This window comes from Fukomys damarensis, unplaced genomic scaffold, assembly GCF_012274545.1.
Source record: "Fukomys damarensis isolate Sample0158 unplaced genomic scaffold, DMR_v1.0_HiC HiC_scaffold_21, whole genome shotgun sequence".
In the NCBI taxonomy this organism is placed as follows: domain Eukaryota; kingdom Metazoa; phylum Chordata; class Mammalia; order Rodentia; family Bathyergidae; genus Fukomys; species Fukomys damarensis.
In genome coordinates this window covers 1,098,868-1,112,030 of record NW_022900933.1, presented here as the reverse complement: position 1 = coordinate 1,112,030, position 13,163 = coordinate 1,098,868, and the positions used below count along the sequence as shown (strand labels likewise).

The window sequence follows — 13,163 nt, the reverse complement described above, 5'->3', positions numbered from 1 at the left end:
AAAAAAAAAAAAAAAAAAAAAAAAAAAAAGACATAAATGCTAGACTTGCCAAACCATGCACCAAGACGTAAAGGCAAATAGTCTTGAAAGTAATGAGAAGATAGTGAACCTCAGCAAAGAAACAGAAGATATAAAGAAAAACCAAATGGAAATTATAAACCTGAAAAATACAATGAGTGAAATTAAAAATTCCCTGGCTGGACTTTATACAAATTTGGAGAGAGGGTTTGCCAAGGATGGCGATTATACCATTCAAACAAACACAGAAAAGGGTTGAAAAAAAATTTCAGAGTCGCAGATATCCCTGTGACAATATACTGAAGTCTAAATCTGTGTCACCAGTCTCAGGATGAGAAAGATTATGCAAAAAAAAAAAATTAAAGTAATGCCTGAAAAGCTCACATTTGTGAAAGACCTAATTTACAGGGTCAGGAACTCTGCAAACCCCAAACACTCAAACCTACACCCACACACCATATAATCTAACCCCTGACAACTAAAACAAATAAAAAAACTTTGAAAGCAGCAGAGAAAATACATTTCAGCCAGGAGAACAATGATTTAAATGTGGATTTCTCCTCATAAACACACAGATCAAAAGATATAAAATAACACTATCAATCCACAAATATAAAAAAAAGTGGAAATTGAAATAAAAACATTTTTAGATAACAGATAATTAAGAGGATCCACTGCTAACAATTCTGCTCTAAGAAGGACTGAAGGAAGAGCAATAGACCTGGTAAAGTGTCTGAAGAAATATTTTACAATATTTTTCCTAAATTCTTTAACATATATATGAAAATTGAAAAAAACAGCATATGTATGATATAATATATAATAACACAAAAGTGTGGCGAATTACACATCTGGACTAACACGGCAGTAAGATTTTTGTAGTCCATCAATAGTGGTAAAGTATCACCCCTAACAACTATGGCAAGTTAGTGTGCATACTGTAATCGCAAGAACATCAAGTAGAAAAAGAAAAAGAACCAAAAACAAGTAAACGATCACACCAAAAACCAAGAACAGCAAAAAAATCACAAGAAAACAAACACGTTTACCAAGGGATACAGTAAACATCTCAAGAAATAATTTTAAAAATCAATTTAAAAAAGGCAGAAAAGGAAAAGTGATACAATAAAAAACAATAAATTGAAAAATGATATGATATAAATCTAAACATATTGATATTCATATTAAATGCAAATGATCTAAAGATATCAGTTAAAAACAGCTATTATCCATTTTCCTATGAATGAATCTATTTTCTTGTTCTTTATGGCTGAGTAATAATTCTATTTTATAGAAAAACCATATCTTCCTAAGTGAAATAAATAAGTCACACATGTTGAAATACCGAATAATTTCTCTGGTGTGAATAATCTGCAATAATGCATAAGATCCTAATAAGTTACTGACATTTAGAAATGGGAAGAAAGGAGCTAAAGGTGTAGGGAAGGTGGGAAGGGTAGGGGAAGGGTAATAAGGGAAAAGAAAAAAATGTGAGATAATGAAAAGATGGAAATAAAGTGTTTGTAGATAGGGAGGGGAGGAGGGGGTGAAGGGAGGGCAGAGGTAAGGGGAAAAAATGAGAACCAAGACCTGTCATGTAAAGGTACAGGATCCCAACAATGAATGTAACTGTACTGTATCCCTAAAATGTACCAATAAACTCAATTAAAGCTGAAAAAAAAACATGAAAAAAAACCCAGCTATTATCTATTCATTTCTTTTTGTAAGAATCTTTTTTTGCTTATGTATTATATGCTAAGTAATTACTTTGAAGAGATGATACAGTCTATTCATTATTGTTCTTTTATTGTTGTTATGAAATTTTATTTTTTTCATAAAAAAGATACAATGGTCTAAATATAAATATAAAATAAGGCCTAAATATATACTCTTTTTTTAAATGGTAGACATTTTTTTAATGCTTATTTTTTTTATTGGTACCTTTAACGCAAACAATACAGTTATATTTATCATTGGGATCTTGCACTTTACATGATAGGTCTCGGTTCTTGCTTTTTCCCCATACTGCTGCCCTCCCTTCAAGTTTAGGATTTTAGTGATAATATAAATATCTATATCTATATAATAAATTATTATATATTTAATACATAGTATTATATGATATAAATATATAAATAATATATTTAAAATTTCCTATGTATAGATACAAAATATCGAATCATTTTCTTTTTCTTTTTTTTGGTACCGGGGATCGAATTCGGGTCTTTGTGCTTGCAAGGCAAGTGCCGGAACAACTGAGCTAAATCCCCAGCCCTTCTAAATATATACTCTTTACAAGAAACCCATTTTCTCTGGTCAAAAGCAAGAGAATGAAAAACACATAATGAAAACACTAATCAAATCAAAACCAACAAAAAAATCCAGAAGGATTTTTCTGGTAAATAAAGTTTGAAATTCTATTCAATGAAGAAACTCAACAAATAGTGTGAGGACAATCTGACATCTTATATAGAAAAACAAAACAGAACTTTTAGAAGAAAACATGAGAACATTTTTATGGCTTGATAATATGCTGAGTTCCTAGATGTAAAATCAAAAGTATGACCCGTAAAACAAAACAACAAAAAAAATGGGTTTTACTGAAATAACTTTCTGCTTCATAAAACATAAACAATATTTCATAATTTCATAATAAACATAAACAATATTTATGAAGCACATATTTGATAAATGATTTATATCCAGAGTATATTAAGAAAAGCAAACCACACTATTCAGCAACCAAAAAGAATGAACTTGGACACACACACAACTTGGATGGATCTCAAAGGCAGTGTGTGGAGTGAAATACACCGTGACCAACAGACAGCACGCTCTATGGTTCCTTCTGTGTGACATTCTGCAAGGAGTGAGCCACAGTAGTGAGGAACAGGAGTGCTGCCAGGCTCAGGGCTGTGGGGACAGGAGGTCCACGGGAGAGCAGCACAAAGGGAGACTCCAGGTCACAGGCTGTTGTTCTGTGTTTTGATGGTTGTGATAATTTATTAATCTATTATTAAACTATAGCATGTGTCTACTAAAATATTTACAAAAAGTTTGTAAAAGCAGGGAAATGTTTGCTGTTGAATAAAAAACAGGACTCTTACATTATGCTTTCAACTTTGTAAAAAATACACCTTTGATATATTTATTATTGAGTGATAGGATCACATTTGTCTTTTAAATATAATTTCTTACTCTATAACATTATTTAAAAACGTTTAAATTTATTTTAAAAACAGATACTAACAAATAAAATTTATCCTGAGACTTCATTAGTAAAAAACAGTGACAAAACTTTATCACTATGTTAAACAAAAATTTCTTAGGAAAATAGAGTATTTGTTAAAATAGCATGCATCCTATGGAAATATTATACAGCAAAACTAATGGCACTGACGGCATTTAATTAAGCACATAGACACGTGTCTGATGTTAGGTGAAGAAACTGAACAGAAGATGCGATACTGTCCTAGCTATGTAAAACATGCTATGTGTATGACTTTGCCTCGTATAAGTAAATACTTCACATTAAAACTGGATGAAACCCAAAGTAAGACATCAAAACGGTAGCAGTGGTTGTCCTTGCAATGCAGATGATGACCACAGCTTCACCCTCCCCGCTGCCTAGCACTCCCCAAGCGCATGCAGTGCTCCTGTAATACTGTTCCTGGAACATTCTGGAGTCTCCATAATGAAACAAATGCTCAGTGGATGCCTTCAGGTAGAATTAATGGCTGCCTCATTAATGATTCCAGAACATTCAGTGTCCACGGTCAGGAAATGACACATTTAGTGGACACACACCGAGCGTTCATATTCGGACGCCATGAAGGCAGTGCAGAGGTGACCGCAAGCCACAGTCACATGCAAACGTGGCCAGACTGTGGTCTACCCGGGTTTGGAACTGTGTTTCATTTCTCTTTTTATTGCCATCGCCTGACTCAAATGAAATTTCGTGGGTCTGAATTGAATGAAATTCACAAAAATGCCGTTTGGAGACTGGCAGGTCCCACACGTGCCATTCCAGAACAGGATCAGTGTTCCTCGTCCAGCCTTATCTGCACGCACTGCCTGCATGTTCCTCCACAAGCCACTGGAAACACAGCCTCTGGACACTGGCATTCCACTCTGAGCAAGGACTGACAGCTTTTGGGATTTACAAAGATTATTCAGAAGTCCTCTTTCTAAGAAAAAAAGAAGTTATGAAGCAAAATTTCCTCTTGTTCAAGCTCATGGTGATCTTAAACATCTCAGTGACAGGAGAAGTGTTCAAAACTATACCACTGACAGAGTCCTTATTGTTGACCTTAACTGTGAATAATTTTATGTTCTCAAGTATAGAATTCATAATTCTCATACTTTTTATCTCAGTTAGTGTAAACTGTAGGTGTTTTTCTTATTTATAAAAATGTCTTATCCTTTATAAAACAAAATCCTTAAGCTATTTTTATACAGTGATTACTCGTGAAAAAAATTGCTTTACACTTACAGGGGGGCCAGGGTGTTGACTGGGAGGAAACTGTAATTGCTTGCAATACACCTGCAATGATTTCAAGTAGGAAGGCACATCTCTAATTTCTCTGAATTGCACTAAGATCTTATTTTCTGTTCTTGCTAATCTGCCTTTATTTTTCTTTTACCCAGAACAATAACATTTATTTCTGTCTGGCCTCATTTATGCACAGATATTCAAATTAATTACAAAGATAATCTCACCGGTGACAGGGAAATAGGTATAGAAAATTGGTCTTTTGGATGAGGCACAGCTGTTACAGAAACAATTTTAGAAAAGCTATTATATGAAAAGAATGCTTACTGTTTATTTATTTCCAGAAAACGATAAAGATTAAATGTGACCATTCCAGTAGGCAATGCCCCTTCCACAGGATTCCACCGGTCCCCAGGAAAGCGGACACCTGGCAAATGCTTTGCCATCTTGGGTAAATACCACTCGTAAGTCATCATCTGCCAGAAAATTGCATATGATATCATACTTTTAGTATACTTCTTTACAAAATCAAGGTAGCAAGTACAAAAAGATCTAAAATGTGAGTATACTTTTTCAGTAATTGATACTTTCAAGCACAACAGAGGAGTGTGGCCCTGGCCACTCCGAAAACAACCAACCCTTGGGCTTTACATCTCACCACACAACTGTCCCAGCACACCAGGCCTCGGTGTCATGGCTTCTACTCTCCCCCCACGAGGCCCTCCCTGCCCCGGCCCCAGGCCCAGCTCTGGCCTGTTCCTCACACGTCTGTGCTCCCAGGGAGGAAGGACTGGCGTGGGAGGCAAAGGAAAGTTCCTGAACGACGCTGGCTGAAGGTGTGATCTCTGTGAGGGTCAGGCTAAGCTGCCCAAGCAAGAGACAGGACAGCGTCAGATGCCACGGCTTCCTCCCTCCAAAGAGCCAGCGCCACTCACCCCAGAGAACAAGACCCAATCCCCCGGCCCTGAGCGCAATCACCTAATAATCTAGGCAGCAAATGACAAACCCGTCTGGCCAAATCAGCTTAATTTATTAGCAGATCCAAGCTAATTACATAACTTTACACGTACTTTTAATTAAAATAATTAGAAGAAAATAACTTGTTTTTTTTTTTTTTGTATCAGGGACCAAACTCAAAGCCTTGTACTTGCAAGGCAGGTGCGGTGCCACTGAGCTAAATCCCCAGCAAAAATCACTTTTCATAATTCAATACCTAACACATACTTACTACTTAATTCTATACTTTTATGTAGTGAGAAACCCTCTTTATGTAGAAGAGACAGTGCTTTGGTAACTTTGTTAGAGTTCATGCATCACCGTTTCAGCAACTGTGTTTAGGTTTTTCTTCGTGTAAGATATTTAAGAAGCGAATGGCTCTTTATTTATTTTTCTGGTACTAGGCATCAAACACAGGGGCACTTGTCCAAGGAGCTACATACCCAGCTGTTTTTATTTTTTATTTTTGAGGGAGCGTCTTACTAAGTTGTCCAGGCTGGCCTTAGATTTGCAATCCTTCTGCCTCAATCTCCCAGGTAGCTTGGATCACAGGTATTCACCAACATGCCCAGCTACAAATTAATTTTAATCTAAGGGTACCTCGTGAAATTCAAGTAATACTTCCTGTATTCGATTTTCTTACTCAGTAGCTTCAGTTTGGGGAAATGCTGATACTGAACATCCTCTGTTAATGACCTTCATGCGCCTCAGTTAGTTTCCAGAATAACCTTACTACGTGAGAATAATTGCATTAGACACTGCTGTTGCCCATTCAATAGCTACTACTTTCCTTTTTGCTGATGTTGCCCTATTTTGATCAGGCAGCTCAGGGCCGGTAACACGCTCTGAGTTGAGTATTGTGGGAGTGGCGCATGGACCCTCACTGCTGAACACAGAGCTGGGGGAGGTACAGGCCCCCCCAAAGAAGCACCTTGTTCTACAGCATGACATTTGGAAGTGAGCACTCATCTGGGACTGTGGGGGAAAGTCAGAAAAGCTGCCCCAGAATATTGCCATCATCGAGTTGCTTGTATCAATCCAAAGCCTATTTCCCAAATACTCATTATGTGAAATAAAAATGCCATAATTTAAGCTACTCTTCCTCAGGCATTATGTGTTTTGCATTCTAAAGCCTCCTGCTTTATAATGATAACTTCCATTTCGTGCATAAGGGAACAGAAGCTCTGACAGAAAAACTCACTTGTCCCTCTCACATGCCTCGGAAATGGCTGAAGATTGGATTTCGGTTTTACTCTCTGGGAAACCCATGCTTCTCAGCTACGGCAGCTGTTGCCCCAAACAGTACATATATATACTCTGGTTTCTCTTCAGATCTTTCGCCTTTTACCAAATATATATGATATAGGTATTTTACACACACACACACACACACACACACACACACACATACAATTCATGTTATATATAATGTAAGTGGTGGGATTGAAGTTGGAGCCCCATACACGCTACCCATGTACTCTACCACCGAGCTGTGCCCCCAGACCCTCCAAACAGTATTTAAAATCATAGTACAATACCATGTTATCAACAAGTTTTTTTCAGTAGCTAAAATGAAGATCAAATTCATCAATTTGTATGCATAACATAAATGCAACTGCTTATAAAATATGCAATTTGCAAATTTCCCTACAGATTATTTGAAAATTTGTTTATAGTTTTCTCCCAAAATTCTAATTATTTTTTAATTCAACATAGGTTTTTTTTTTTTTTTTTTTGCTACTAGGTAGGGATCAAACTTTCAAGATTAAGAATTTCTCTTTTCCTCATGATTCCTCTAAACACTAGTTAGATTTGGTCTCCTTTAAGTATTTATGGTCTAAATAATAAATCATATTTAAACATAGTTTTTCAGTTGCAAAAAATTGTCTTAATAGCCATCAAAATTTCTACAACTTCCCTCCTAATGTATTTTTGACACAGGAACAGCTAAGATTATGTAAAATTACTATAGCACAGTTTTGGTTAATAATTTTTATTTTGAGAAATTATTTGAGACTTTTACTTTCCCATACTACGATTCATATTATATTCAACTCAGGGCTAGTGTTCTACTCTTTAGCTACATCCTTAGCTCTTTTGAAAGTTTTTATTTTGAAAAGAGATCCTGCCAAGTTACCCAGGCTGGCCTCAAACTTGTGATCCTCCTACCTCACCCTGCCAAGTTGCTTGTGTAACAGGCATGCAGGACTAAGCCAACAAAACACAGAAATTCTGAAACCAGTTAGTTTAAATGATAGAAACAACGCATATGATTTGTATTATTAAACAAAAAAATATGACATATAGTCTAATATGATTACAAACAATGCATTCATCCATTAAGATGTTTTTTTCAAAAATGTTTTAAAAATGATTGCTATATTCTAAATGTCTTTTACGTATTATGTATCATATATCATATATACTTACTTCCTGATCCACTAATGAAATATCTGGCCTTAAACCCTCACAGTAGTGCAGGTAACGGAGACCATTCCCTGGCAAATCGCCTCTGAGTAAGATGATTGCATCACGGGGCATAGAGTCTAGGAGATTCTTTGCAAACATATTGATCACATTGTTGGTCCTTTGGTCACAGAGGCTAAATAGAAAGATGAAAGTTAAAGCTGCATCAACAATTAGCCATGTTTTAAGATTTTTTTCACATCAAACAATCTACATTTAGTGTTTCAGTACTTTCTAAGTTATCTCCTCAGAGAGGATGCATATATTTGGGAAAAACACTACTATCTGATAAAACAAAAGAAAAGACCTAACTGTACAATTGAAAAAACCCAGTTTCTGCTTTACTTCTAGAATTCATAACCGCCTTTATAAAAAGGGAGTTTGTTCAGTGTCCCAGAATAAGCCCCTCCCCAAGTAATCCAATTTCATCCAACAAAGCTAAGTTTTGTGACTCTGTGGAATTAAGGTAATTTCATGTTAATTCCATTTACACCAAAGGAACTTTCAGAAATGCAGAAGGAAACCTGTACCTGCGTGCCGAGGCTGACCCTTCCCACCACTGCCCGCATCCCAAGCTTCCTGCAGTCAGTCACTCTTCCCTCGGGACCAGAAGTCTCTCCGGGCAAGGAGGGCAACAGGACAAGCAGGAGAGAGCGCTGTCTACTCTCCAGTGTGTCCTCTACTTCTCTCTACCATTTGCTCTTGCCAACAATAGCGCTATAGGTCTTTTCAAAAACAAAGCAGGTTTTGTAACTTCAAAAAAAGTAGGGAGGGGGATTCAGCTCAGTGGTTCTGTCGCCTGCCTTGCAAGCTCGAGGACCCGAGTTCGATCCTTGGTACCAAAAAAAAAAAAAAAAGTGCATGAATTCTGAGAAATTAACATGAAAAGAGAAAAAGCAATGTCACACTGTATACCTGCAATATGTACCAATAAATGTACCTACAATGTATAATAAAATTAATTTTAAAAAGAAAAGAAAAGAGGAAAAGCATCAAAAGCCGGAAGGAATGGCCTTCCCATCAGGAAGGGGTACGCTACATTTGAGGGCGCCGAGGAGCACTGCCTGAAGCTGGATCACCAGGTTGGCTCCACAAAGCAGACTGACTTCTGGGAACGTGGTATCACCCTGCTTGCACGATTGATGCCAGCGTCGCTGTTTCCTACCACTGCCCGCCACGTTGCTGTGGGTAGCGGTACACGTTTTGCCACCCAGCAGAGTAGCTATGAATGCCATTCCCTTGGGGCACACGAAGATGGCAAAACAAGCTGAACTCCTAGTCTGCACGCACATCGCGGTGGTGAGGCTCCCAGAAACCCGGAGGAGGAGGCTGACAGCCCCTCCAGCCAGCAGCCCTGGTGCATGGGCACGTGGCGCAGGAACCCGTCCTCACAGGCTATACTCTGGGATGACCAGGACCTACGGATGCTTTCAGAGTTAAGCTAAAAGATGAAGTTGGTTCTAAAACGATCTCAGTCAGCTCTCACTGTACCTTGAAACACCAAGGACTTCCTCTTCCACTTTTGTAACATGTATCAAACTGCTAGAAATAAACTGTCATCTAAGACTTGGGCATCTTTTAGGTTACACTGAGATTTCATTGTAATCATTATTTAACAGATCTAAAAATACATTTTTTTGTTTGTTTGTTTGTTTTAGTACCGGGGATTGAACTTGGGGCCCTCGACTTGCAAGGCAGGTGGTGAAACCACTGAGCTAAATCCCTGGCCCAAAAATACATACTAAAAAATACTATATGGGAGTTAAGAAACTTAGAACTTAATTTAAAAGTAATTAATTATCTCTACTACAAAGCTAACTGGAAAAGGGCCCAACATTACCCAAAAGATGAACTCTTTGGAGCATGAAATACATTATTTTAATGCCCATAAAAAGCTCCAAGTATCTTTACTGTCTGTGTAAGCAGTATTTTAGATCATGGAATTTTACACACACTCTAAATTCTGCAAAGTATCTCCAAGGTTCTTCAGGAGAGTATATAAAGAATCTGTGTACACTGTCTGCACCCTTGTTTAAAGAGGTGTGAAGACTCCAGTCACCCATTTTGAATTCTGTTTCAGGCGGACTAACAACCCCCAGACATTAAAGACCACTGAAATTGGACTAAGCTGTCTCACTTAAGTTTTGGAAACCAATACAAGCTAAAAATGAAACCAAGTCCCACACCTAAGTATCCAAATGTCTCTGGCTTGGGTGCTACTTTTCATAAAAATAAGCAGGTTACCTGTAATTAGAATACATTTGGTAAACCACAAATAGAGTTGCTGAGAGCCATTCCAGACGTTGCAGCCTGCCGCTGTTCAGAACCCGGCTCATCTGTGATGCAAGTGTTGCCAAGCCAAGACCAGCGAGGACAGCCACCACGGCGTTACTCTGCATCCAGAACCGTTCCACCTGCAAGGGACACAGAAGCCATGCATCTAGCTGGCTGGCAATCAATCGGCTACTTACATATTCTGAAAATACACTGCTCACACTTAGTGCTAGGCCTGCTCTCATGAAGATCTTGTTAACTGAGTTTCCAAATCCAACCCTGTACAGATTGCTTCATTTTTTTCAATTTTCAAGAAAAGTCGGATGTGAGCCTCTTTCTTTTCAATTTTTTTTTTTTTTTTTTTTTGGTGGTGTGGAGGATGAAACTCAGGGCCTTGTGAACACCAGACAAGCATTCAGCCAGAATGAATGCAGCCAGAAATGAGCCTGCATTTTCCTTTTTGGATGCAAACATTCACTTTAATACAGTAACCATCCATTTTGGGCTCCAGAAATAGGGTGGAGGAGGCAGGAAAATGTTCTGGCCTGATTCCTGGCCTCTCTCCCTGTGAAGGAGCTCCAGGAGTCTAACAACCCTGGGCCCCTCCTTTCCTCTTCCAGTGGGACAAAAGAGCAGAGCCTGCAACCCCACCCCTCTCCCCAGCCTCCAGCCACTCCCTACTCTTAGGAGGGAGCTGCCCACAGGAAGCACGTGTCCAAGAGCAGAGTGTTGCCCAGCCAGCGGGTGGGGGTGATGGGGCCAGGCCTGTGGCACAGCCCTGCAGGTGACTCGTGGCTGGGTCTGCCCACCCTGTGGCATCGCGAGGCCAGCCCTCGTGCACAGACAGTCTGCAGCCGCAGGGTGATCAGCAACAACGCCCTCATTTACACCGCCTATCTCGTTTCTCAGTTGATATATGTACAGAGTTCTATGATAGGAGAAGAAATACGCTAATCTCAGAGACGGCTGCTGGGCGCACAGCTCTATGGTGCAGTCCCGGGACTGGTGAGGTAAATAAGGAATGAGTCAGTGGCTGCCCTCAGTTATAACCCTTATTTCTTTTTTTAGTCTAAAAAATTTCTAGGTGAAACGCAATTGTACATATATTCGCAAGTGTATACACACACACACACACACACACACACACACCACTAAAATATCTGAGATTTGTCTTTCTATTTCACTACAATGTTAACCAAATATTGCAACTCCTCCCTAAAAACAGGCTAAGTCTTAATGGCTCAGTAATTGAACTTCCGATTTATTTCATTCCTGAAATAGCTTGCTCTTCTATAAGGCTTATGAAATACAAATTTGTATAATCCTCACAAACTTTCCAGTTAAAGGGTATATCTAAGTACGACTTACCACACCCATGAAAAGTGGTTTTGAAATATCTAAGTTTGCCCTCCAAGCAAAGAACAGCGAGTAAATGTAAAGCATTCCGGTAAACAGCCAGACTAACGGCGAATTCTGTCCGTCCCTACAAAACAAAAAATCCAGGCATGCGCAAAGTTATCTATATGCGTGAACATCATCATAGTATTCCTATTTCCAAAACTTACCATTTTTAAGAAGAAAAACCTCAGTTTTAAAAAATCTGAGTAGGAACAGATGACCAAGAGCTAGTAATAAACCTGAATTGCATACTGCAGGCAACTTAACTTGGAGCTCTGAAGCAAAGGATATTCAGAGTAACACAAACTATTAACCTTGTTAAATTTCAGAAGTAATCAAACATATAAAACAAAAGCATTATTTTGATGCTTGAAATAATAAAGATTTAAAAGTGACAAATCTCAACATCAGTGAGAATTTAGGACAAGAATGCATGTTATTATAATCCTTGAGAAAAAAATAATTCAGTAATATCTCTATGAAGAGCCTTAATAATACTCATAACCATTTAGTCAGTCATTTCTGATTCAAGTATAAATCTTTAAACAATAAACAGAAATATGAAAAATATCTATAAAAATGCTCTAGGGTGATTATCACTTATAACTGGAAAAAGTGGGAAGCAATCTAATGATTCTCAAATAAGAGAACATTTAAATTCACTCTCCTATGGTCACAGGATGGAATATAAGCATTTAAGTGACTTAAAGTTTAATCAAAAGGTATGCGAAAATGTTAACAATACAATGTTAAGTATTAAATAAGACATATACATACAGGTGTAAACATTTACATATAAATACATTCAACAGATGTGAACATACAATGAATATAAAATTAATGGGGACTAACAGTGCTACCTTTTACGGTTTTTTTATTATCAGAGAAATTTAAACTTATTTGTTTCCTTTGTAAATCAATAATAATAACTAGCACTGGGCAGAGTAAGCAATCAGACCCAAGGCTTAAGACATCAAATGACCTGCCTCTTTGCATAAACTGATCACTTTTTGAACATTGATTTATAATCAGGAGATAAAATAAGCTAAGTTCTTCCTAGCTTCTTCATTCTCTTAATGAAGCAGATTTGCTTTACCAGAGCTGGTTAGCAGAATTACGGATTTGGAACAGAAAGAATACTGGCAATGTCCTACAATGACATACTGCAAACATTCACTCAGTTAACGACCACGGTAAGAACAACAGCAAAAGTAATCATTTTACTCACCTTCTTGCTGAACATATATTTGCCCAAACTGCAAGGGCTTGAATGTTGAGAGAGAGTTCTGTCCTCATACTCGTTACTTGAGAACTGTAAAAAACAAACTAAATTATTAAGGGCAGAAAACAAGTTGAGCTAATTGCAAATAAAGTATTCTCTGTAGAATGTATTTGATTATCACCATAGAAAGAGTTAAATACTTCTAAGATGTTTTCCAATTGTAAACTTTGATTATCAACACGTATAATTTGTGACGGGATCTAGTTAAATAATTCTGTGGGGTTTTTTGAGACAAGG

The 13,163-nt window shown here is 37.8% G+C and overlaps 1 protein-coding gene across 4 annotated transcripts in view; it reads right to left on the bottom strand.

Annotated features, from left to right (window-relative positions):
• Window positions 1-13,163, bottom strand: part of Tmem260 (transmembrane protein 260) — a 53,901-nt gene that overhangs the window by 9,720 nt on the left and 31,018 nt on the right. For all 4 annotated transcript variants that reach the window (XM_019210201.1, XM_033766932.1, XM_033766934.1 and 1 more), the window contains 5 exons: window positions 12,873-12,956; window positions 11,615-11,729; window positions 10,217-10,386; window positions 7,937-8,108; window positions 4,838-4,986 (listed from right to left, as the gene is read on the bottom strand). In XM_019210201.1, coding sequence (XP_019065746.1) covers window positions 4,838-4,986; window positions 7,937-8,108; window positions 10,217-10,386; window positions 11,615-11,729; window positions 12,873-12,956 — 690 coding nt within the window. The remainder of the gene's footprint in view (window positions 1-4,837; window positions 4,987-7,936; window positions 8,109-10,216; window positions 10,387-11,614; window positions 11,730-12,872; window positions 12,957-13,163) is intronic.